We start from the raw sequence: 27,199 nt of genomic DNA on the forward strand, positions 1-27,199 counted from the left end.
ATCTCTAGTACAATGAACATGGCTGAGTGAATTTAACATCACCTGCAACCTTGGGGCCTACTTATTGTACACCCCTCGCTAGCATTTTGCCTACAAAAAAAATCTACATGAAGTCCAACTCTAAGGAAAGAAGATGATTATGACGATTTGGCTACCCACGAATATATATGCTACAGGTCAGTCTGTTTTACTGCGTCTGCCAAGTCTATGACTTGCCACGTGGCACCTACACCTGCCCACGGGGCCTACCATACCACAGGTGAGGTGTGACGCTTCGCGATATGGTAACAAAATAAATTTATATACTTACCTTTTCAAATGATTCATAAAAACCTTGTGACAAAGTTAATGTGGTTAAGAGTAAGTTGAAAAGAGGTATAGTTCAGATTACAAGAGCTAACAGTAGTTCATGCAGAAGGCTGAGGGGGCTTAAGGCCATTGTATGCAGATTCGCAACTCATCTACACAGAGCAACTTTTGGAGCAATCGCCATACGATTCACACTGCCATGTGGCCTTTTTCAAGTGGTGAAGTAAATGATTTACATAATGGAATAAATAAGACCATGATTGATAAGCCTGATCATCATCCTTTACTTTCACACTGGGATGGCATCCATTTCCTGGCCAAAGCAAAAACTTACATGTAACTTGTGGAACCAGCCAAAACAGCATTTTTACCCCCTTGCATATGTTTGGACTCACAACAAGCTGCATGAGGTCTTGCGATGCCACTCAATACCTCCAAATTGCGTTTAAACGGCGAGAATCTTCTTTAGTACATAATTATCTGAAACCTAATGTTACAGAGTTGGGTTAATCTGATGTGGGCGACCAGAAAGACCCAAATATGTCTTTTACAAGCGAGGTATCGTTGACTGCAGTATTTCGACCTTGTCACCAACGATCTTGATCTCTTATCCACTTTGTGGCAACCCACTTCTCGCCTTTGATAACAGGGCAGCTACCATGTAAAGATGTCTGCTCAAGTTCGCGAGCCAAATCATTGTCAGCATCATGCACACGCACATATGCACTGACTATTCTGAATCAAGGCAACTAGCTATTACAAACATGTGCTGACCTTATCAAAAGTTCCATTCGGAAACATAGAATAAAAGAGAAGGGCATCTCCTTGCTGAGGTTTCACCTTCAGACCAATGCACTGTTTGTAATCATAATTAATGTTCATATTTTGATACCCCTGCATGTAAAGTAGTTGAAACACAGTATGCACTATTAGCAAACTCACATATCCTGTGTATGTTTAATATCACCTTAGTACTTACAAGAAATTTTTGCAAGATTGAATAGCTTAGCTTATAACCTCAAATGGGAACATGGTCTCCCCCCCCTCCTCCACATCAGATAGATAAAGAAGAAAAGACGCCATCTGTATATAACCAATGTGATGATCTAGAATGTCACAAATCCAAACTGAAACTTAAGGTGTATGGCGATGCAGAACAAAGCACAAAACTGTAATAATTATTCATGCATAAATCAAACACACCAAAAGAGAAAACGGTTATAAGACCTGCAAAGTCACATATTGGAGGATGAGACAAGCACATATGTGCAAATCAAGCACACAAAAAGGCAAACAGTTCAAAGGATCGGGTCTCACATCAATTAGCTTATAAAACAAATCGTTTAAGCAACAGCTCTTCAAAATGAGACTCACTAATTATAACTTGAATTTGCAAAGACATGCACCTACACAGTCTACATCAGAATTAAGCTACTCTTACCTAAGTAAGGATGCTCCTCTAGGGGCTTTGGAGCATATTTGATGAACGAAAGACCAGAACCAATACTTGCTCCTCCCTTTTGTATTCTATCAAAACACAGCCAGTGAAAAAGGTCCTTTGACTCACTTTGAATACAGATATACTCTTGCCAGCAGTGTGTAATCCTTTGGCTAGAGGCAGGAAAACAGCATACTATGCTTTCAAAATACATGCAAACAGGATGAGATCCTGGACTTGGGCTCTCAAGAGACAAATTTACCCCTTCTACTTGTATTTACCAAAGATAAAGAAGGGTGGAAAAAGGGTGCAGAGAAGGAGGGAGGGGGAAGAAGATTTTCTTTTTTCTTTTTTCTTTTTTGGGGCGGGGGGGGGGGGGGGGGGGGGGGGGTGGCGTTGGGGTGGTTGTCTGTCAACAGTTATACTTAGGAGCCTCTTCAAAGTCAAACCCTTCCCCTACATTCTCTTCCACATCATGATGCCATTCTCCATGATGGCATAGGAAGCACGATGCAACATGCAAAAGACACGGACGAAACTACCAAGATACAAAGACCAGCTCATGACGGAGCAAAGATGGTGATAGGACTAGAACAAATCCCAACCATTCTTTGTATCATTCTTTCAGAGCATTTTTGGACATGCCAAGCTAGAAAGGCAAACAGCGAGGGCGAGACAATAGGGCACCAAACTAGACAACAACTAGAAAGACCCCAGCCAGATGGAAATCTCCATCATCACCTCCATACACATACCTTCCTCTAGCTGTGCAAATGACACCAATTTTTACTATCGCATTAGAAGACATCTCATCGACTTTTCCCTAGATGGAATATCACTTTCCAATAAACAGGACTAAAGGCAGCCCCAATTGATCAAAACATGAAGTTATCAGATATGACCTTTGACAGCTCTAAATCCATAGAACTTGACACGCTCCCACCTAGAATAAGTCTATGCAGAGACATGAAAATCCATAGCACCATCAGTGTTTATTGAGAGGGGCTCAATCCCTCTATCCAGATGGCAGAGTCATTGAGCAAAAGAACCACAAACATTGTCTCTCTACTTGTAGGCATTCAAAGCAAATGTTTTTTTATCTCATAGGCCATTTGGGCCCTCCACAGACTCTCTCTCTCTCTCTCTCTCTCTCTCTCTCTCTCTCTCTCACGCACAAATTTGCAAGCTCAAATAATTTCATTGGAATTTTTTTGGATGGCCACATATTTAAGGAAAATTTGTAACCAGAAAAACACCACGGTAAGTGTTGTTGAATGATGATTTACCCTTTGACTCTTCTGAGGTCCATACTCAGCCGGATTGAAGAAATCATAATGGCTATTATACTTTTGACCTAGTTCATACCGCAAAATATTGAATGCCTGCAAATTCAAGGAAAAAAACACAACCACGTAAAGCAATTTCCTCAAAAACTTGGCTCACTCACGAGTCTGATGTGGATTAGCATGTGTGAGGGCTAGTCAAAAAGCATGCCAGAGGCCATCCATTCAGCATTGACAGATTGTTGATCAAAAAGAAAGAGGTAGACAAAGAAATTGCACACAAGAAATGAAATGGTTCAAAGAAGCAATGCTGCACCTCCCCATGAGAGACAGGAACCATTGTAGCTCTTGCCATCTTTTGCTCCACCAGAGCCAGGGATCCTGTTTTGTCTTGCCTTGCAATGAGGAATGTACCTGAGCTGGCAATAAGTAAACCTGTCTGTTAATATCGCCCTTTTCTTTAATTTCACCCTCCTCTCCATTGTACAAGATCTCTCTCTCTCTCTCTCTCTCTCTCTCTCTTTTCTTCGTAATTGAAGTACCTAAAAATTACTTTACAAATGGCCACATGGCTGCCATGTGATGTACTAGTTTTCCCTCACTAATTACTCCGAACCACAGGTGTAGCTCGGAGTACCCTCATCCAATATATAGCCATGTCATTCTCCACCAAATGAGCTGACCGCAAGGAAGAGACTTGTCACAATAGTAGCCCTTTTATACGACCTATGTGAGCTGTAATACCAACTTTTGCATCAAATATGAAGGCATTCCTAGTTAACCAGATATGCCACAAACCTGTCCACCTGAAAAAATGAAAAAAAAATTGAATGTTGTGGCTTATCTGGCCCATTCAGAATCTTGCCAAAAATCCAGTCTTTAACCTTTAAGGGCCTATCTCTCAACGGAGTCCATATGCGAGAAAAGAAATCCCACACCTTCTTTGCCACCGGACATGAAATGAAAAGATACATCCGCCGGTTCGCTAGTCACCCAATGGTAGGCCTTCAATTAGCATGCGCCATAGGAACACCTTCCCTTGATATGGAATCTTAGACCACCAGCCCTGTGAGATTACTTCCTTCCACCAGGCCTTACTTTTCCTAATGTTCCATACCCTATTAGCCTTCTCAGTGATCCAGCACTTATCTTCCACTATCATATGGTACACTTGATTTGTTGTACGCTGGACAATGTCCTGAGGTTTTCTAAATGCCCAACCAAACCAAGGTTGTGTCAGAATACGCAGCGGAGATGATGACCAGATCTGGGAACACACGAGCAAAAAACGCATGCAAAAAAACAGCACAAGAGAGAGAGAGAGATGTAGGCGTGTAACTCTGCTCTGATATACACAAGAAGATCCCGGTATGATACAAGTGTGGCATGGGGGCTAGGGGCCTATTTATATGCGCTCACACTTAATGGTCACCGGGGTGTTTGACACATTCCGATCGATCTGGAACCTGTGCTTGTCCCACTTGACATCAGGAAGAAACTTGTGAAACCACTGGATACCCAAAATTATGTCTGCTCCTACAAGAGGGGCAACCATAAAGTCACGCACAAACTCTATGCCCTGAATCACTAACTTCGCACCTAGAGCTTCATACTTGACGCTCGTTGTCATACCTGTGCTAAAACCCTCAACTTGTTTGTCCACCGGAGTTAGCTCGAAACGGGCACGCCTAGCGGCCTCTTCCGTGATCACATCCTCCGTGCTGCCGCTGTCAAACAAGACAACGACTCTCTGGCCACCTATGTAGCCAAAGGACTTGAGCAATTCGTTGCGCTCATACTCCTGGTCATGGGCGCCCGGCTAATAATTGCTCCAACTGAAGCACCGGGGGTTGAAGAACCAGGAGTAGCCGCTGGGGTCTGTGTGGGAGCTGTGCTCACCACGGAAGCTGTGGAGGCGGCGGCGGCGGCCTTTGGAGACTTCTTCGGACAATCCCGAGAAGTATGTCCTTTTGTGTGACAAAAGTAACATCTACCCTCCTTCCTGTACTGAGAAAGCTCCTCAGCACTCAACTTGCCACCTGTCTTGCCTGCCTCCGCTTTCTGGTCTGGAGTAAGCTTAGACGCATTGTTCGAGTTCTTGGAGCCAGAGGCTCCCGGGCTCTGTCCTGGGGAAGACCCCGTCTGGTTCTGGCTTTTGTTAGAAGTCATCTCCTGTCTAGATTTATACACCAGGGCCTTTGTTGTGGGTGTGCCCGCCCTTATGAGGTGTTTTATCATTTTTCCCCACTCTCCGTATTTTTCCCCTATTTTTCCCATTTTTTCTGAGGCTTGGGAGGGCTGCCAGAGGGTGCCAAGAGCAGTACAGTGCTGGCCGACTGGATGTTTATCAGTCATGGGCACTCTTGCTGCTGGCCGACTGATTTTGATCAGGTTTTGGCACCAGATAGCTGGCCGACTGCATAAATGCAGTCGTGGGACATATTCAGCAGTCGTGGGCTTTACTGTTGCTGGCCGACTGCCCTCTATGGGAGGTATATATATGTCCTCAGCCCCCATACCTCATTTGTATCATATTCGGGATCTTCTTGTGTATATAGAGCAGAGTTACACGCCTACATCTGTCTCTCTCTTGTGCTGTTTTTCTGCCTGCGTTTTTGCTCTTGTGTTCCCAGATTTGGTCATCATCTCCGCTGCATATTCTGACATGGTATCAGAGCCTAGGCTCTAGATAGGTCTTGGGATTTGTGTGAGCAAGAGGGGGGCTGTTTTGTGGCTGATTGGTGGACTGTTTTGGACTGTTCGGGAAGAGGAGAAGCAAGAGGAAGGCGGGCTGATTTGCTGGACAGCCACTTGCAGGTATCAGTTCTTCTTTGTTCCCACCCACCCACCCTTTTCAGAGTACATCCCCGCTATGGCAGATCTGTTAGAGATGGCCGAGAGACATGTGAAGATCCCGACACTCCCCACGTTCCCGGTGGACCGTCAGTTGGACGGGAGCAACTACGGCATATGGAAGGTGATGATGGAATGCGTTCTGGAGTCCTACGATCTCGCCGATTTCGTCGTTGTTGGGATTCCACGGCCGGAAGTAGAGGAAGGGGAGTTACCGTCAACCCGAAAGGACCGGGAGGCCCAGACGCAGATGTGGGATCGCGTCAACGCCAGGGTCCGTTCGTTTATTTTCCTCAATTGCACACCATAGGTAATCAATCATGTAAAGCACATGACGCTGGCCAGAGGTATATGGCAGCATTTGGCTTCTCTGTACAACAGGGTATCACCCATGAAGAGGATTTCTTTGGAAGTACAGATGCGGGTTATGAGCCCTGCAAAGTCGGCGACGATGCGGGAGCATATTAACAAGCTGCAGGCTCTTCAGCAGGAAGTTCTTCAGGCTGGGAAGGAGATATCGTCAGAGGACATGGCCATAACGTTGCTGTCACATTTGCCCTCTTCGTACTCAGCATTCTACTCGTCGTTGATTACCAGTGGCAGGCTCAGCACCATCACGTGGGAGGAGCTTGTGCCTATGGTCCTGGACCAGGAGGAACGATTTACGAACCCTCCTCAGGGTGGAGGTTCGGAGGCCTTTACTGGCCAACGGTCGAAAGGCCGTAACTCGGGCAAGGGGAAGGCTTCATCGGAGAAGTCTTCTGAGAAGATGTCCGACGCTGACCGCGAGAAACTAAAGGCAGAGAGGACCTGTAATGATTGTGGCGAGAAAGGCCACTACTGGAGGCAGTGTCCCAAGCGGAAGACCGAGAAGGGTGAAGACTCCTCAGCAATCATGAAGACTCCAGCTTTTGTGCACCTGGAGGTGATGGACACCGATGCTTCATTTTCTTCAGGCAGGGAGGAGATTGGAGGACTCTCCGCAATGGATACTCGGGAGTGGATTCTCGATAGTGGTGCTTCAAGGCACATGACTCCTTCCCGTTCCGGTTTACAGGATCTCTGCAGGCTTTCTGGTCAGATTCTTACTGGGGATACGTCCACTATCCCAGTTCACAGTGAGGGCAGGATGGAGATAGTTCCCGATGGCAGAGGGGGGAAGCATTCCTCCCAGGTGTTGTATGTTCCGGCACTTGGTTTTCATCTGTTGTCAGTGCATCAGGTTTGCAAGACTGGCATACGGGTGGAGTTTGATGAGCATTTTGTTGCTCTCCGGGACAAAGCAACAGGCCAAGTGGTTTGGGAAGGTGGAGTGGAGAATGGAGTTTACAGGCTTTCAGCACTCTCTCTCCCAGGTCCTCAGGATTGTGATGAGTGGCAGTGTGGTAATAGCTACTCAGGTGTGGATACGCTGCAGGTGCGAGCTTTCCGAGACCAGGTGGTGGATAGCGTACCAGTAGATGGCAGCAGTTGGCAGGAACTTTCCAGTACTGAGGTTGGTAGTTCTTGTGTTCGTGAGTCAGAGGAAGCTGAACAGGTCACTTATGCTCTGATGTCTCGTAGTGTTCGGGACATAGAACTTCCAGTAGTTGAGGATGTTCTTTCCACGGGGACCTTTCGGAAAGCCAGGCAGGTGACAGGTGTTTGCTTGCAGAAGGAGGTGGTTTCTCCAGGCTTTGTGGTTCCGGATTCAGAGGGGGTGGTTGACAGGTTTCATCAGGTTTCCAGGACTTGCTTGTGCACCGTAACAGGTGTTGATCCTTGTGAGCAGTGTGATGTCTCTGTGACTCAGAAGCTGTATGGTTCATGGATCTGGTTGATGGACACCGGATTGGACGGGAGATTCCTGATGAGGCAGTTGAGCTCTTGGTTGCAGATGTCTCTTTGTGAGGAAGGATTGCGTTTCCTGTGGTTTCTGCGGCATGCGAAGGATCATGGACTCTTGTACACAGGAGGGGGATTGTTGGATGGAGTCCGACTCCGCGGTTGGAGTGACTCAGTTTGGGGAGGAGATTCGGACACGAGGGGATCTACTTATGGCCCAGGAGCAGTTTTACGGAGCATGAGGAGGTTACATTGCAGGTTTGGGCTTCCGCTGGAGGAACCCTTGGTCATCCAGAGGCACTTTGTTCGTGAACAGATTGTTGCTGATGACATCTTGCTGGAGTTCTGTTCGACGGAGGACAGTACGGTGGACCTCTTCACGAAGTCGCTCTCAGGATTTGCTCAGGCGGCACCCCAGCTCCAAGTGGTTGGTCACACAGCCAGGAGCTGAGAGGGGGTGTTAGAAGTCATCTCCTGTCTAGATTTATACACCAGGGCCTTTGTTGTGGGTGTGCCCGCCCTTATGAGGTGTTTTATCATTTTTCCCCACTCTCCGTATTTTTCCCCTACTTTTCCCATTTTTTCTGAGGCTTGGGAGGGCTGCCAGAGGGTGCCAAGAGCAGTACAGTGCTGGCCGACTAGATGTTTATCAGTCGTGGGCACTCTTGCTGCTGGCCGACTGATTTTGATCAGGTTTTGGCACCAGATAGCTGGCCGACTGCATAAATGCAGTCGTGGGACATATTCAGCAGTCGTGGGCTTTACTGTTGCTGGCCGACTGCCCTCTATGGGAGGTATATATATCAGCCCCCATACCTCATTTGTATCATATTCGGGATCTTCTTGTGTATATAGAGCAGAGTTACACGCCTACATCTGTCTCTCTCTTGTGCTGTTTTTCTGCCTGCGTTTTTGCTCTTGTGTTCCCAGATTTGGTCATCATCTCCGCTGCATATTCTGACAGCTTTTGCCCCCCGAGGCGTTAGCCTTGGGAGAAGCCGGCTGGGAAGTCTTGGGCTTGCCACCATTGTGTTTCATTTCTGCACTCTGCGCAAGCGAGGGTGCGTCCTCAAAGGTGGCTGGCCTAAACATACGCACCTCCCATTGGATTTGCGTGTCCAAGCCATACAAAAACTGCCCTTTCTTGTCCGTATCAGATAAGCCTAATTGCAGACACAAGGTCGAAATTTTATTGGCAAACTGAAGGACTGGTTGCGCGTTCTGACGCGCTCCCCTGAACTCGTCTTCGAGTCGCTCAAGATAGTGGGGCAGTAGAAACCGCTGCTTAAGGTCGCGGACGAACTTGTCCCACACATAAGCTGCCATACCTGCTCTGGTGTGGGCATGAGCCCACTGAGTCCACCAAGGAATGGCCCCACCTTCCAAGTACCAACTAGCTAAGATCACTTTGTCAATATCTGTTTTCCTAACTGCGGCAAAGTAAGCTTCAAATTGATGTAACCATGAATAAAGAGTAGTGGGATCGAGTTTACCATTATACTTACTGCAATTCATTTTCTCGGGAAAATGATTCGAGGGCGCCGCCGGTGTCAATCTGGCGTCCAAAGCTCTGAGGTAACGCTCGTGTTCCACTCGTCGCATGGCGTCGTCTTCTCGTTGTCGAATCTCCAATGCACACATCTGCATCTCAAGCAAGGAGCTTGGCTGCAGCTGTGACCCCTCGAGAGGGTCCCTGTGACGAGGATCTGGTATCTGGGGTACGGAAGGAGAGGGAGGAGGAGATGGAAAACGCGACGCTGGAGAGCGAGAACGCTCCTCCAGAGCCAAAATCCGCGCCTTCTGCTCATCCAACTTGGTTGTCTGGTCTGCGATTGCTCGCATCATCTGCTGGAACATATCTGTTACACTCAAGCCGGGTGCCCTAGTTGGGCTGCCTGGTGCACTCTGGTCCCATGGTTCTGGTTCTCTCTTGTCGCCGAAACTCGCCATAGCGGGAAAATGCAATTCCTTTCCGGAACGCAATCTGACCATCCACTATCTGTGTGGGAGACTTCCGGAGACTTCCGGAGGCTAAAAACCAACCGTCCTTCGAGGGACAGGAGTCACTCCGAAAGGGGTAGTCCACCGGCGTCTAAAAACCAACCACACGAGCGAAAAAATTTTCTGGTTTTCTTTGCTGAATCTTTGTCCTTGAAGTGAGCTCTGATACCACTGTAATATGCGGAAGCTTCGGAGAAGGATCGGTACTTCAAAACTCAGAAATCGACACTCTTTTCGCGACGGAATTAACGCACAAACTGAAAGACGATGTGCAGAAAATAGAGAGAGAAGGGGGAGATGGAGAGGACACAGTATTGGGTCCCAATTACCCTCTGTAGGGCCCCCACCACGGATGGTGTATTTGCTTTATTAGAATGATGTAAATCTGAAAACAAATACAGAGTACTTGACCTTTTCTTGGCTGGAAAACCTGCCCTTGACCTTCAATCCTTCACCCCTTTGCTTTAGCAAGTTCTTGGCTGTCCTGGCCCTTGTTTGCTTGGAGCACTTGGTGAATTATGAGATGGATTCATGGATTCTAGGCTGGAGTATTTATACTCCCTCTTGCATCGAGTCGGCCAGCTTCAGGTAGCTCCACGACTGGGTCTTATTTAAATAAATGTTTTCACACTTATAATAAATGCTGCTTTCACACTAGGCAGCCTGCTGGCCTTTCTGCGCAGCCTTCTGGGACAGCTTCATGCGGCTGGGCACACCTACGCATGGGTGTGGGACTGCCCCTACACCTGGCCTGACCTGCTGGGTAGGGTTTCAAACCCTGTCGGCTGCCTGTCCAGCAGCCCTAGGGCTGGCCGACAGCCCTTCCAGCCCATGCCTTGGCTGGTGGGCAAAGCTTGGGCCCTCCTGGCCCCTTGGGGGTGGTTCTACACCTCCCCCATGCCCATACTAAGAGTGCAAGTGCAATTCTTCGCACTGGGGTAGCCCTATGGGCTGGCCCCATCTCTACATGCAAACCTACATGCCTACAGAGGCCTGGCATCCAGTTGCAAACCAGATACACAGAACATCTGACATCATTCCAGAGGGAGACTCATAGCGCGGACTGGCACTGCTTCATGTGCAGGACAGTGCACACCTGACCTTGGACTCATGTGCAGGACAATGCACACCTGACCTCGGACGACTGAGATGGATCTCTGGCTGACTCGTCCCGGACTGGGCTCACATGGGACCAGTTCACCATCCCAGGTCCTGCACCTTCTGTACAGAAATGTCTACGTGGCATCCAAGTGCGTGATGAACGTGACATATTACCATGCACAAGTGTGACCTCCTCTATGAGGGCCTTAGCCATTACCACCCATGACTCTTGAGATACACACATATCTGGCAATGAAGGCCATCTCCTAGCGACCATATGTAATCTGAAATCTAATAGGGATGCCCCTCCACTCCTCTTCGGAATAGATATGCAACTTATGCCGAAGTATTCTTTCAATGGAATAGAGAGGAGATTGCTTCAAGTGCTTGCTGAAAGTTGCAGAAATGATAAAAGGGAAGAGAGAGAGAAAGAACACAACGCACCCAATTAGGTCCCAACCGCCCTCTCAAGGGCCCCCGGCTATTGCCAGGTCTATTTGCTTATGTATTGCAAGATGTAAATGAGGTACAAGATTTACTGGCTGGCTGTCCACTAAACAGTGAACAAAGACACCTTGGGGACAGTTTTGGGCTGAATAGATGTCATGTGCATCCATTAATCCCGATGCTCATGGACATGCTTATCCTCATTAACAAATAACTCAGCAAGATAAGAGGCAGAATATGGACTGATTTGAGCAGTATTGGCAGCCCAAACAATGCCCAAAAGTGCCCAGGACATAGCCCAATGGTTGGGGCACAAGTTGGACACGTTATGAACACAAAATATGACTTTTTGCACAAAGCTTTGTGGGCTAAAAAAGAAAAACCGACTCAATTACGAATTTCTATCTTAATTGCTAAGAATAAGTACCTAGCTGCAGACAATGCAATACATAAGTCAAGAGCTTCTCCTATTTTGTCCATGAATTCATAAAAAAGGCCAATAGAGCTCCCTCCATGTCTGTACATGGGGTTCATCATCTTCACTAGGCTTGTTGCATCATCCCACCAAGCATCTCTCATGACCATGAGACAGAAAGCTAGTGCCTTAGGATCATTCTTATTCTCCCATTGGTACGCAACAAACCATGTCGTACTCTAACAAGCCTCTCCAATACTATGAACATATACGCAAACCTTGTCTTCGAAGGCTTTAGAAGCTCAAGGTCACTGTTTGCCCTGTACATGCTCAAAACCTCGGGTCTCTTGCAGACAAAATTGACCATGCTTGATGCCGCAAAGAAAATACGAGACACCCAAGGTAGCTTCCCCACATCCTCAATCATGAGATCTAGGCTATGCGTGGCACAAGGTGTCCAAACTATTGTGGAGAACTCCTCCTCAAGCATCCTCCCCATGGCCACACAGTTTGACCCATTATCTGTAATGACCTGCACGATGTTGGCTGCACCTATTTCATTGATTGCGTGGCGTAAGTGAGACCATATAAATGCACCTGTAACCACAGTCCCTACAGCTGATGCATCTATGGCATGGAGAAACATGATTCCTCTGCTTGTATACATTTCTCTTTCTCACATTTGATCATCCATTGCAAAGCAAGGTACATCCATACTTCTCCCATGTTGCCTTCAAAGTCTCAAGCTCTCTCGTCAAAGCTTCCTTCTCATAGCGAAGCTCCTTGGTGCACGATGTCTCATAGTTCGGACCCTCCCACTTGTGTGAAAACAGCATTTTGTCCAGCCCTAAAAAGGGAATTTTCTAGGCTTTTTTGGTTTTATTTGGTATTTTGTGGGTCTTTGCTGCTGGCCGACTGCTGCCTTCAGCCTGGCCAACCACCAGCCCCACATACTATATATAGGTTAGCCTCATCATTCATCATGGTGTACCATTTCTTGACCATATCCAGTACCATCTGCTGCTTCTGCCGGGCTCTACACCACATTGCTTCATCATCATCGCCTGACAGGACAGCACCTCAGCATTTTTATCATTTGGCCACATCTTGGGACAGCAGCCCACTCTCTGCTACAGGCCACCATGGGACAGCAGCCCTCTGCTACATTCACTACATTAGCATATCATCAGTGCTTACATCAGCACACCATCAGCGTTTACATCAGCATATTATCAAACTTTACTTCAGTATTTTACCACAGCTTATGGGACAGCAGCCCTCTCTGCTACAGTAGAGCATATCAGAGTCGTATCTTCAGCTCATGGGACAGCAGCCCTCTCTGCTTCATAGAGCACTTCAGCGTTTTTCCTCAGCTCTCACCATCGGGACAGCAGCCACTCTCTGCTACATCACATCATCGTGACGGCAGCCCACTCTCTGCTTATCTTCACCATCGACACCCTTTAGGTACGCAGCACCCTCGTCACCAGAGCTTGCACTACTCGGGATGGTAGCCCTCTCTGCTCCTCACCACCCTTTAGGTACGCAGCACCCTTGTCACCAGAGCATGCACCCTTCATGTCTTGTAGCACCCTTGTCATCAGAGCTTGCACCACTACACCACTCGGAACGGCAGCCCTCTATGCTCTTCATCTGCCACCTCAGGTACCGCAGCACCCTTGTCACCAGAACCTGCATCACTTCATCTTTTGTTGCCACTACCACCTCGGAGTGCCTCTACATCCAACGACATGAGCCTTCGACACCGACCACCTCTCGGAGTGTTTTGCCTCACATCGACGCAAGCCTCCATCATCGACCGTGCTTCAACTCCGACATCATCTCTGCTTCTGCATTAGCCTTCTACTCAGAGTCACCTCACATCAGAGGACTCTTATACATATGCCCCGTTCAAGATGTCACCTTGGGAGACGATCAACCCATCTACATCACCTCATCTTCACCAACTTTGCCATCACGATCGCCCTCTCTGATTTTATCAGAGGGGGTACATTCCTTCTGCCAATGTGTCAGTGTGGGACCCTGGCATCCATCATCCTCTCTCATGGTCTCCTTTTGGCCTAAGAGGGGGTGTATGAAAGCAACATTTTGTCCAGCCCTAAAAAGGGAATTTTCTGGGCTTTTTTGGTATTTTGTGGGTCTTTGCTACTGGCTGACTGCCTTTAGCCTGGCCAACCAACAGCCCCACATACTATATATACATTAGCCTCATCATTCAGCATGGTGTACCATTTCTTGACCATATCCAGTACCATCTGCTGCTGCTGTTGGGCTCTACACCACATTGCTTCATCATCATCGCCAGACAGGACAGCACCTCAGCATTTTATCATCTGGACACATCTTGGGACAACAGCCTACTCTCTGCTACAGGCCACACCCCTCTCTACTACATTCAGTACATCAGCGTTTACATCAGCACATCATCAACGCTTACATCGGCACATCATCAACGCTTTACATCAGCATATCATCAGCATTTTACCACAGCTTATGGGACAGCAGCCCTCTCTACTACAGTAGAGCATATCAGCATTTTATCTTCAGCTCATGGGACAGAAGCCCTCTCTGCTACATAGAGCACTTCAGCGTTTTTCCTCAGCTCTCACCATCGGGACAGCAGCCTACTCTCTGCTACATCACACCAGAAGGAGACGTGATCACAGAACGAGGTGTTTTCAATGAGGTGCCATTGCCCAAGATGCACGTGCCCAACGAGGTGCAAGATAATACGCAAAATATGGTCCAATTTGAGCAGCCTTGGCAGCCCAAACAATGCCCAAAAGTGCCCAAGACATAGCCCAATGGCTGGGGCACAAGTGGGGACACATTATGAACACAAAATATGGTCCGATTTGAGCAGCCTTGGCAGCCCAAACGACACCCAAAAGTGCCCAAGCAATAGCCCAATGGTTGGGGCACAAGTTGGACAGATACAAAATATGACTCCTTGCACAAAGCTTTGTGGGCTAAAAAGGCAAAACCAACTCAATTACGAACTTCTATATTTTTCCTATAAATGGAATCATTAGGCATTCATTAGAATCATAATTCAAAGGTCAAGAGTATCCTTTTGTCAAAGTCTGTAAGGTAGCAAGGACACAATGGTGGATCAGTAGGAGCTTCTCTTGTTCGATTGCAAGTAGACGGCTGCAAGGATCTTTGACATGCATCATGAAGCTGTGAATCAGGAAGATCATTTGCACGAAGCTATGAATCACCAAGATCATTGTATATACAGCATGTTTTGGCAGGTCTATCTCTCCTTGTCTTCTGTGTCTTTGCTAGACATAGGTATAGTTGTCAGGTACGATACCGTACGATTCATACGATACGATAACGTACAAAAAAATACGGTATGATATAAAACAATTTCTTATTGTACGATAAAATAAAGTGTTTTAAAAAAGTACTTATAAACTTAGGTATTTCCAATTTCGAGCTATGGAGTATTTGAAAAAGGAGGGAAACATCATAGTACAAAGGAAGCTCAAACAGTCATAGACAAGCAAAAACAAGACCATTACTTCCCAAAAAAAAATTATTTTTTAAAAAATTATTTTTTTTGGAAAAAAAAAAATCCCCAAAAAATCCGTATCCGTACGGTATCGTACCATCTGGTATTCCATACAATATGCCGTCGTACGAAAACAACTATGGCCGTCACATAGGATTAGCATTAATCTTCTTTTCTTAGCGTTAATCATAAGAACACGCTTCTACGACACCCATCACAATGGAACCTTTGTTTTGGGCTGATTCAGGGCACCTTACAGGCTGCGTTTTCTCTCTGTATGTACCCTGTTGCTGCAGCTCTCTGGCCAGCTTGTATGCTGCATTTTCTTACTGTTGTAGGCCATCTATGTGCTGTCCGTTTTTTTCTCCAGAGGTGGCCTTCTTGATGACCTGCATTTTAGGGTTATAGGCTGGCTGGAAACCTTCTATCGTCTCCTTTAGATGATGAAGATATGTCTGATCTCTATGCTCCCCTCATGCAAGCTTTTCAAGGGTCAATTGCCTCTTCAATGTTCATACTTGGGCTGACCCTTGAGCTCAAAGGTTGCAAGATGGTTTATGCCCTTGGCTGGCTGCTCTTATGTAGGCATCAAGCACCGGGTTTCCTCTCAAAAGATGTGACCTTAAAGTCTCTTTACATAGGCGCCCTCCATCAGCCCAATAATTGGTCCACCTTTGCCCCTTTTTGGTCCCCACCAAGGGTGCCCATGGCCCCCCAAAGACTCAGGCTTTTGAGCATTTCCTTTTGACACTTTGACACGCACATTTTGCCCAAGACTTGGACAAGGACTTGACACACTTGCGCTTCCCTAGGCACCCAACCAAATAGTCTAATAAGTGCCCGGTTGCCTAGTACAAGATTATTCAACTTGCAAGGAGGGTAGGGTTACATAGACTTGTGCCACAAGCATGACAGACACTGACCCTAAACCTAGATGTTGCCTAGCGCCTTGTCCCTTGGACTAGGGCTCACAACATGCTCTTGGCCCATCAAAAAAAGTGATTGATTGTCTTAGAAGCTGCAGAATGTCCACATGGCACCCTAGGACAATGATGTGCATGACTCTCTCTCTCTCTCTCTCTCTCTCTCTCTCTCTCTCTCTCTCTCTCTCTCGATTTTTGGAAGTCCAAACCAAAACAAACCAACAACCACACCCAGATTTGATGCATGGTGTGTCATAGATCCACTGGTTGATTAGTAGGTTGTTTTTTTGCTTTTGCTAGATCACAGATTTAGCTCAAGCTCAAGACTGACAAGGTCTTTACGTTTATATTGTGTCTCATAGGCCATCTTGGGCTTTCGCAGACGTTCATATAGTTCTCTCTCTCTCTCTCTCTCTCTCTCTCTCTCTCTCTCTCTCTCTCTCTCGCACGCATGCACGCACTCTCAATAAACAGAAATAAGACTAGCTGTTGTGCAGGCATGTGAAAGCTAAGACCAGCAATCACATAGCATATGAGTAGCATGTAGGGAGCATATGGAGCAATCATGGAGCCCCAAAGGGATGAAAATCACTGTCGCAAAGCATGAGCATCAGGGTGCCCAGTTTGGGAGTAAATCCTCTGCTAGTCATTGTAACTTCTGGGGTGCCCCGGGGTTTCGCAAAACACTTGACCATTAATGCAATTAAACACTGAAATCGGCCACACCCTTAAACGTATGCCAATTAATCAACAGAACTGTAAAAGAGAGATGTGCATAGCTAACACCGCATAGAGGCCGGAATGGGCTGACCCCCCCCCCCCAAAAAAAAAAAAAAAAAAACCCAGAGTATTTTATGACCCAAGAAGAAAATATCATGTAGAAGCTTTGAGGGCCTTACTCTCCCCATGGGAGATGCCGGATTATCCATATTCAAATCATAACACATTCCAACACGAGGCAACCATAAAATTCAGCCGGAACACAGGCTGAATAAATACCAAGCCAACAATATAATCCATATACCTCCGTGTGGGTACTAGTTCTTCCCCAAAAACCACGGGTCTTCATGCAATAGAGTTGGTACAATAGGTTCAACTCTCCATTCAGCCTGTACAGCAAGTACAATAGTTGGTACAATAGGTATAATGGTTGGTACTGCTAGACATCATCCCCTTCTTGCTAGCTTCCTGTTTGGCGTCCTATTTTAGCCTCTAGGGCTGACCATGTTAGCTAGAGAGGCTGGTCACCCGTTTTATAGCAGTTCTCAGCATTCATACCCCCCCTGTAGTGCTGGTCACCTGTTTTGCACAGGCCAGCAACAGCATATTTACTGCGTTTTTTCTTCTACATGTTTCTGATGGTGATTAGTTGATCTGAGGCTTGAGTGTACCACATATCTCTACTGCTTTTCCAGATTCAGCCCGTTCTACAGCCCCTTTTACCTCTGCGTTTTCAGATTTACAGCCATGGTCGCTGCATTTTTCTGAATTGATTCTTGCTGGTAGCTCTACCTTCACCTGGGCTTCATCCGTTGGACCCGAAGGTACCTTCTCTTCAGCGTTTTTCCTCATAGGAGGTGTGGACACTGGTTGACCTGAATTTTCAGGTTTGTAGCCCTTGTTTGGCTGCGTTTTCTTCTCCAGTAGACACAGATCACTTGTAGAGGTGGTGTTTTGTTTGGATTGTGGCTTTGGTGGCAGTTTGGTACTTGAGGAGGATTCTGAATTTCTGATTTCAATCAGCGTTTTTGCTGATTTTGGAGCATCTATACCTGCATTTTTGTTCCTTGCGTACACGGTTTCCCGGTTTCTTCATGTTCCTCGCCTTCTGTTGGCGGTGGAGTGCTGTTTTTTGCTGGACAGCAGTGTTTTGGCTGCGTTTTGCTTCCCAAAGGAGTTTTCTACATGCAGAGCGGGCCCATCTCCAGCTACTTCACTTGAGGATCAACTTTGGGAGCTGTTTTGTATCTGTGGAGACTTTCTTCTGTGACAGGAGTTTACAGATTTTGGAGGAGAGCAGTAATCTTTTCAAAGATCCTAAGCAAAGTTTCTTTTTTCCGAGCCTGTGTTCTTTGCAGTGTTGCAGAACAAGGAGGGTGTTTTGCCTATGAGGTGTGATCCTTTCATATGAAACATTTGCTCATTGCTAATTCTCGAGATCTGAATCTACTTATGGAACAGTCTTCTGCTATCAGTGATACTTTTGAGGACTTTGTTACCACTGCAGTTTATATTCCTGCTTCCCTTCCTCATTGTGAAGAGTCTATCTCCGCATCTCTTTGTGATGCTTCTAAGGATGCCCCTCCCCCTGCTAGTTCTGCAGGTTTGTTGTTTTGGAGGATGGTTTTTTGGACCAGTGGGATGCTTTGGATTTGTGGTTGCTAACCGTACCTGGGGCACAGTGGTACTTCCAGAGTTTGTTGGATTTGGATCAGAATCAAGTTGGGCTTGTACCAATCCGACGACATCAATTTTCAAAGGGGGATGTGGAGTCCTTTCATCTTACAATGCCCACCTCAGTGGCGTGTGCTTATTTACAGCATTGGGCAACTCATGGCACATAGTTTGAGCAGATGGACCCCATCTTTACTACAGAGTCTTTACATCTTGCGATGCCGACCTTTTCAGAGGATGCTTTTTTACAGCATTTGGCTACTCTTGGTAAAAAGTTGGAGCAGATTGACTCTATTTCTTTTGAGGGTTCCAGTGAGGAGCAGTTTGCTTCTCCCAGGATTGATTATCTACAGGATCTTGGTTGGTTATGAGGTTTTTTATACCTTCTCCAAGCTGGATACACGACATTTGACTTCGGGGAGTGTTCTTACACTTGGGTTTTGAACCATTATTTGGAGCAGCACGTCGCAGCCTATATGGTTGTTTTCTTCTAGAGGAGCGGTGTACCTGGCAGCTTGTTCTGTTTCTTTTGTAGCTGAGTAGCTGACGAGATTGCTTGTGGAGCTTTCTTGTTACCTGTTTCTGCAGTCTTTCATCTTTGATCGAGGACGACGTCTCTGGCTTCTTGGAGTTCACTCAGCATCCGGTGCTGAGAGGGGGTGTTAGACATCATCCCCTTCATGTTGGCTTCCTGTTTGGTGTCCTATTTTAGCCTCTAGGACTGACCATGTTAGTTAGAGGGGCTAGTCACCCCTCGCATTTGTTTTCCCATATTATTCCCCATTTTATGGAGTCTTGGGTATTTTTCCCGGTCGTGGAGGATTTATTCCCTAGTCGACTGCCTTCATATGGGCATATATATAGCTGGCTTGCCTCCCTCATTTCTCACTGCTTGCTTAGCATTGTTTGTTGCAGTCCCTCACATACGAGGTTTTCTCCCCTCTTGCTCGGGACATGTATTCCTTTGGATGATGATATTAAGAGCAGGTTCTCACCTGTATTTGCTCTCCGTCTCTCTCTCTCACTCTCTCTCCTGTGTTTCCACTTTCCCTTCTTCCGTTGCACATTCTATCAGTACAATGGCTAGTGCAGCAAGTACAGTACAATGGCTAGTGCAGCAAGTACAATGATGTCAGAATGCGCAACGGAAGACTAACGCACGTAGGAGACGCATCACCATCGAGCTCCACGAATACCCCCAACGGGCACTGCAGCATCCCTCCACCGGGCTCCCATCTCTCGGTAAGCTACCTCCCAAAACACCGGCCGAAGGAGATGATTATGACAAGGTGCCACTCTAGCCTATATATGGCTCTTCAACTTCCCATGCTTCCACTTATGGAGTAATCCAAGGCACCTTCTAGACATAGATCACACGCTCGAAATCGCCAACCTTCCAACACCCTCCCTCGATTCGAGCTCCGCAAGCCACCAAGGTGCGAGAGGGTCGCCCAGGACTACAAAAGCCTGAGCCGCCCAAGACCACACATGCCCGGGCTCTGATACCATGTCAAAATGGACAGCGGAAGACTAATGCACGTAGGAGACGCATCACCATCGAGCTCCACGAACACCCCCAACGGGCACTGCAGTATCCCTCCACCGGGCTTCCATCTCCCGGTGAGCTACCTCCCAAAACACCGGCTAGAGGAGATGATTATGACAAGGTGCCACTCTAGCCTATATATGGCTCTTCAACTTCCCATGCTTCCACTTATGGGATAATCCAAGACACCTTCTAGCCATAGATCACACGCTCGAAATCGCCAACCTTCCAACAAATGACTGGTACTGTATATAATGGTTGGTACAACAAGTACAATGGCTGGTGCAACCAATAGTGGCTGGTACAGCAGGTACAACAAGGCGGGCTGTTACAACAAGAACAATGGCTAGTACAGCAAGAACAATGGTTGGTACGGCAAGTACAATGGCTGATACAACAAGTATTTAATCATTTTATTATGATTTCTAGCCATTGTATCCTTGCCTTCAGTATTTCGTCGCGTTGGAAGCCTCCAAAATAATCCCCAACAAACTGATATTCTTCATGGGCAGCCTGAGAGAGAGAGAGAGAGAGAGAGAGAGAGAGAGAGAGAGAGAGAGTAGCCATCATTAGAGCAGCCTGTAACGGCATTAGAGGCTAGTGTGCAGCAAGAGAGCCTCCTTCAAATGAAGAAAAAAGGGCTCCAATTTATAGATTTGCGCCTCTAAATGGGCTAAAATGGCAAGAGAAGGCTATAATGACAAGTGTGAGGCCACTTGTCTCACTTTGATCCACTTTCTTGCCACATGTCCCAATCTAAGAGATGGGCCCTTCCATAAACTTTATCTCTAAAAATATCCCAACTGGTAGCCCATTTGTCATAAGGATTCTGGCAACTCTTGGTATCGGCTCAATTCCAGACGTAATGACACGAATAGAATTTCCATCGTAGTCGGGCCAAAAAAAAAAAAAGCAACTCTTCTAAATTTTAGGAGTGTGATCCTTTGTATTCCAAGATGATCCCCCATTCCCAAAGCTTGTTCTTTCCGAATATTTGGACGTCCTAGAGTCCACCAGACCTCTTTCATATTGGGAAATATCTAGGCTGGTGAACATGCACCAGAAAGTGTGTGTTGTCCATTTGCCTAGTCATGAGCAGGCCACAGAAGGCCAACCAGCCAAGTAGCCAAATATGAGAGGAAAGCTGCTTACAGAGAAGTAACCCCCCCCCCCCCCCCCCCCCCCCCTTGGCACACCTACTCTGTCCTAAAACTCACGTAGAAGTGGTCCATGAACTCAGCAATCTTCAACAGAACTCCAATGCCCATAGCATCAATGTTATGGCCTTGATACAACACCTTTACTAGGTTTTCATACAGCATCTATTGCTTATCATCAGCCCTACCTTGCTCCTTGACAATTTATTCATGTGACAAAATGGTATCATAGTGCAAACCTCTCCCAATGTGTCGTTGTGTTGATCTCCATTTTTGCAAGCACCCCCTACATCTCTTTTGGCATCTTGCCTTCAATCCATGTCAAAAGAATTGCCATGCACTACAGACATGTTGTGCAACACTATGCCACGCTATGTACATTTCCTTGAGTCTGTATCACATCTCCTTAGAAGGATGTAAAGCCTTGCCTTCTACATTCCAAATGTCCTCTCCATAGGCAACCTTGAACCACACATTGTATGAGGCTCTATAAACTCTGGCCTTAGAAGCACAGTGGGGTTATAGTTGTTTAGCTAGTGGAGACTGTCCAAGAAAATAGAAACTTGGAAGTCATTCTCTCACCCCCGTGATTTAGAAATTAGACCATGTTAAACCTGCCAAATCATGGTTTGTGAGAGGTTCTGCATTATTGTCTCACCTTGACTCTTAAGCAACATGTTTTCAGGCCCATTTCAAGTGCAACCAAACCAAGACTCTCCTCTCAAGCCCTGTGATACAATTAAAAAAGGCTATATATAGAATGAACAGTGAGCATCATATGAATTGCATAAGAGGAAGGAAATGTACCACCCTGAAAAATCATGCCTCGCCATTGGAGCAGTGGCAGCAGCAATTTGCACAATAGCAGAAATGAATGCACAAGAAAACCGCAGGAAGTGTGCCTTCTTTCACATACGTTTATGGTAGGCTCTAAAACGAGTGCCTTCAGGAGGTCTTCTTATAGGCTTCCACAAACTTGAGAATACTTGGGCCTACCGATACCTTAATAGTAATTACAAATCGAAAAAATTCAGGTACCTTGTCCTTGTATCCTTTGTGTTATCTTCTGTCTCCCCTTTACGCAGAGCCAAAGACGAAGGTGTCAAACGTGTCTTAGCCAATTTGATGATAGCTCCACATTGCTCCTTACTGGCAAAGTTTGGAAACAGCAGTGCTCGCGGATGCCAGCTCAAAACCTGGCGCCAAAAATCAAAGACAAGTCACGGAGTTCCCCCTGCACACCATCATCTGCTGTAACAAGCCCCATTCCACACAATTTTAAGGACCAGGAAATGCAAAGACAACATATATGTATAACGACATATCTATAAATACATACATAGGCACATACATATGTACCTACGTACATACATGTATGCAAGCAGCATTCATAGATACATTCATACATATATGTGTGCGTGCCTGCACTAGTAGGCGTAGCTAAACAATGTATATAATAGAGACAAAGTCCATGCCTGAAAGGGTATGTCACTGATGTAGCTGTCACCGGTTCCCCCATGCTGAGAAAGATCTGAACCTTTTTCTTGATGAATCTCCAAGGACTTTCGACCTCCCACTCCTACAACTTTGTCTTGAGGCAAAAGATTCTGCAACAGAGTGCAATCTTTGATCAGTAGCAGAGTACACATCAATTGTGAGCGTGGACAAATGAATCAATAAGTCATCTCTTGTTTGTTTGTGAGAAAATAACACACCCCACTGCACATGTCCAGCTATAGAACCTATCCCATAACCTCGATGGGGGGTTGCGATAATCACTCAGACTAGAGCGTGTGGACTAGTAGGGTTCATGTTTTTTATTGGCCCACTGTTCTAACTTTGCGCAGGATGTTGTGCTTGGTTCAAAACCAGATCTCCCTGTCTTTGGGCCTAAGGCTGCCTGTAGCTTGGGTGTGTGTGTGTGTGTGTGTGTGTGTGTGTGTCAGGGCCAGGGGCCGGGGGAGGGGGGTTGGGGGGGGTTGTTGTTTTGGGGTTTTGGGTGGTGGTGCTCCATTGCATGGATGTGATAAAAACATGTGGTGAAAGAAGTGCCCCTCATAGTTGCTTAGGCGCTTGTGGATGAGATAAATAAGAGGGCCAAATGACTCCTAGCTACAGTTAATCACATTTGATTTAATTTACAAAACTGGATTAGATCAAATAAAAAGGAGAGGTAAAAACCTGGGATACAAATGTGGTAGACCCATAGAAGCCTGCTAGGAAGAACACCAGGCAGAAAAGGAGAACCAAAGGCATGGGAAGCCTGTAGCCATTGGCAAACCATTTTCCCTTGCTTTTGCCCTTCATTCTGTAAAAACCCTGATAGATCCTGTATCATAGAAATGTGAAGACAACCCTTATAAATCATTATAATGAATCATACAGTCTGCTTAAAAGGCACCCTAATTGATATTAACAACAACTAAACGCAGAGCTGCATCTAACATTGAATTAGTGGATGCACTAAACCGATCAGACTAGCTGCAAAGATAACATTAGTGGATGCACTAAACCGATCAGACTAGTTGCAAAGATAACATTAGCATAACAATACCTGGCCGATTTGAGCGCAAGAATATAGATCAGACGATTTCGAAACCCTGAGGGAGGGACCTGAATATGGTGATGAAAGATTGAAGCCCTAATCCTAGACACCGACCTGGCTATGCCAATGAGAATTGATTACTATAGAGACCTGAGTAGGACAATGCAATCAGAAGACACAGATTAGTATGATGCAATCGATGCAAAACGCAGATTTCTGGCTACAGCGATGAGGAGAAGCAGAATTGAAGAACAGGAGGATGAAATGGATGGGTCGAAGCAAAGGAAATCTATGTGCTAGAGAGATTCTGTCGTGAGAGGGCCAAGGCTGAGCCTTTAAGGATTTGCATTTACACACGGACCTACATCTAAAAATATGTGAGAATTACCCTCATGTCCAATCAAATAGGACCTACTCTACCAATCAAATGTAGTGTGTCCAATTAAATACAAAAAGGGTTGGAAAAAATGTCCATAGTTGATGAGAAAATTCCCTCCTTATATTGCTCCAATGATGTCGCCTATTGGTTTATCCCTACTGATAATAAAATCAGCTCATGTGCATGCCTTCCGGGGCATCGTTGATCCTTACCAACCATCGTCTTGTCTGTTGATAAACCTTTGCAAACCAATCATCTAAGGCCAGTGTAGCAATTGCAATCCAACATACTATCCCCCCTCGCCATAAATAGCTTTGAGAGCTTAGGGCTCATATGACATGGGCCACAGTTGATAGTGACACACCCAATACAATCCCAAGTATTGTCTCAATTGCCAAGCAAACTCATTTCGACTTTTCTAAGCAATCACCCTTGACTTCATGCCATCTTTTGCACAAGAATTCAAAGGCTAGAAGGTAGTATAGTGTAAAGCAATGTAAGGCGCCGACCCAATCCAAGCACCTCTCTAGTTTCTACAAGAGCTGAATAATTTTTTCCCAAAATGACTTTTCTAAGAGAAAAGTAAGATATGAAAAAGAAAGAAGTAACCCTTTATTAGTGATGCTACATGTAAAATACAATTGAAGAATGTGTGTGTGTGTGTGTGTGTGTGTGTGTGTAAACACTTGCACATAATGTGTGTGTGTGTCTGTGTGTAAACACTTGCACTTTACACACACACACACACACACACATAAGGAGAGAGAGAGAGAGAGAGAGAGAGAGAGAGAGAGAGAGAGAACAATTACCACTAGAAATTATCAATCAATTTATCCAAAAAATAGTTAGTACTTAATTTTTCGCTTTCTAAGCTCCTCCCAAAAGCACGTAAACTAACTCTACAAGTATCTCCATAATCACCCTTCATGCGACATCTCCCTTTATACAAACCCCCCATTGGGGACACTAAAACTTTGGTGAAGCTGCTCCCCACTAGTTGCCTTGTAGGTTACTTGTCTCCAATCATGGGTGAGGAGATCAAGGAAAAAAATTAAAATTTCCCTTCTATAATGCTCTCTATTCCTAGTGCAATGTATCTTTCCTAAAAGGGACAATGTTCTTGTATCTAAATCCTCATATAATCCTCTAAGCACTACAACACTCTATATCACATATAACAGTCGTTCTTTTTTTAATGTGAAAGATGGAATCTTTAAAAGGAAACAAAATAGATTATGACCCTGCCATGATATCTTAGTATGCCTTTTTTCGAAATGCCACAAAATGTCAGTGTGCCACATGACAAGAGGGGTCCTAACAACATCACTTGATACATAACAACACCTTCCAAGGGGGCCATGTCGGCTTTTATGAGAACCCTTTGATAAACTTAGTGTGCTTTTCATTACTTAAAAAGCCTTTATTTGGCACTATATAGTGGTTAGTACCACCACATGTAGTCCATGTGTGCTACCCCATTCATTGTTAGCTTGATATGTAAGATACCACCATATGTTATTACCACATATAGAGTCATATGTAGTTCATGTGTGATGCCCCACTCATTGTTGCATGATATGTAAGTGTCAGGAACTTGCCACACACAAAAGAGAATCAAAGTACCAAAATTGCACACAATAATCACGAATAAATATTCAACTCCAAACAAATAACAAATTCAAACATATTAAGCATAGACATGGAAATAAACATGGATGATAAACCATAGACTTGAAAACTGTGCGGAAAATAAACATCACCATCCATTAACAAGGATTGGGTTAAATCTCCCCCTCATGCGTGCTGGCTCCTTACACGACATGAGTATTTAATCATGTATTCCCAAAAATAGCCCTTGAGCCAATCCTGAAGCTTTAGCCAAAAATAGGGCTCTTTTACAAAAATAATTAATCCTTCTAGAGGATGTTCACACTCATCTAGTGTGTACCAAAAATAATAGTGAACCTCTAGTGTTCACACTCATCTAGTGTGTACCAAAAATAATAGTGAACCTCTAGTTCACACGCACTACACCCATGCACATCGGGGTGCATAAATATTCGAGTACAAATAAATGGCACACGGCCAACCAAAAATAATGGAGTATAACTTATAAATGTCGACGCGATGTAAACGCCCATGCACATGACAAAACCCGCGCGACACCTCGTTTGGTAACCCTTGCACACTCGTGTTGTGTGACACCTCGTTTGGTGACCCTTGCACACTCGTGTTGTGTGACACCTCGTTCAGTGACCCTCGCGCGTGCAACACCTCGTTTGGTGACCCTTGCACACTCATGTTGTGTGACACCTCGTTCGGTGACCCTCTCATAAGTACGATGCCTCATTCGACATCCTCGTACTCATCACCTATACTCAACAAGTTAGCATGTTAGGTGAGGCAATCAAACACCAATATCAACAACACTAGCATACATACACATGGCATCACCCAATCATAGCATACATAGCATAGACCCGCAAAGCATATGCTAATCACACTTACAATGTAGTATTTAATATGACATCACTCACGATACTAATTGCAAGCATGGCACAATGGTCGGATGGGTGTCCCCAATAGACCATAGAGGGCCAATAATGTAACATCCCTCTTGCTCGGGTTAGCAAAACTGACCTCAGTTGCATGTTTGATAAGAGTGTATTAAGTGAGGGCATGTGCGAAAAAACCGCTCGAGCATCCAACGAGCATCTTCTCTCGGATGGTTCTTGAAGGTAAAAAGATATCTGTTATAAACATTGCCAGTTCTTGTAGTAGTCTGCTCATGGTCGATAATTGCATCAGGTATTAATTGCTCTTCATCATCATCAACTAGCCTTGGAGGTTCTTCATAAACATGATGAGTAGGGATTGGTCCTTTAAAGGGTCTCAATAGACCAATATAAAAAGAGTTATGAATCCTCTAATAGGATGAAAGATCTAGTCTATAAGCCAGGTCATTGATTTTGTCTACTATCTTGAACGGACCGTAGAATCTAGGTGATAGTTTGACAACAGGATTCTTTTCTACACTCTTAAGTCT

General features: G+C 45.6%; 1 protein-coding gene across 2 annotated transcripts; it reads right to left on the reverse strand.

The window, feature by feature from the left end:
- Window positions 1–495: 495 nt before the first annotated feature.
- LOC147609594 (2-oxoglutarate (2OG) and Fe(II)-dependent oxygenase superfamily protein) lies at window positions 496–24,156 on the reverse strand. Of its 2 annotated transcripts, XR_015264232.1 has the most exons (10): window positions 23,784–24,156; window positions 23,411–23,558; window positions 22,705–22,836; window positions 22,268–22,425; window positions 3,347–3,449; window positions 3,034–3,129; window positions 1,751–1,836; window positions 1,327–1,392; window positions 1,084–1,203; window positions 496–980 (listed from the first exon to the last, which is right to left on the reverse strand). XR_015264232.1 is itself a non-coding variant. In XM_086787596.1 (9 exons), exons 2-9 carry the CDS (start codon window positions 23,534–23,536, stop codon window positions 897–899), a joined length of 885 nt encoding a protein of 294 aa, XP_086643722.1. In that variant the 5' UTR covers window positions 23,537–23,558; window positions 23,784–24,146; the 3' UTR covers window positions 496–896. The 2 variants fall into 2 exon arrangements, 1 of the variants encoding a protein (XP_086643722.1); XM_086787596.1 differs by lacking the exon at window positions 1,751–1,836 and having other exon boundaries at window positions 23,784–24,146.
- Between the last annotated feature and the right edge of the window lie 3,043 nt (window positions 24,157–27,199).

Source organism: Cibotium barometz, chromosome 51 (assembly GCF_041138505.1).
Source record: "Cibotium barometz isolate CiBa-2024 chromosome 51, ASM4113850v1, whole genome shotgun sequence".
NCBI classification, from domain to species: domain Eukaryota; kingdom Viridiplantae; phylum Streptophyta; class Polypodiopsida; order Cyatheales; family Cibotiaceae; genus Cibotium; species Cibotium barometz.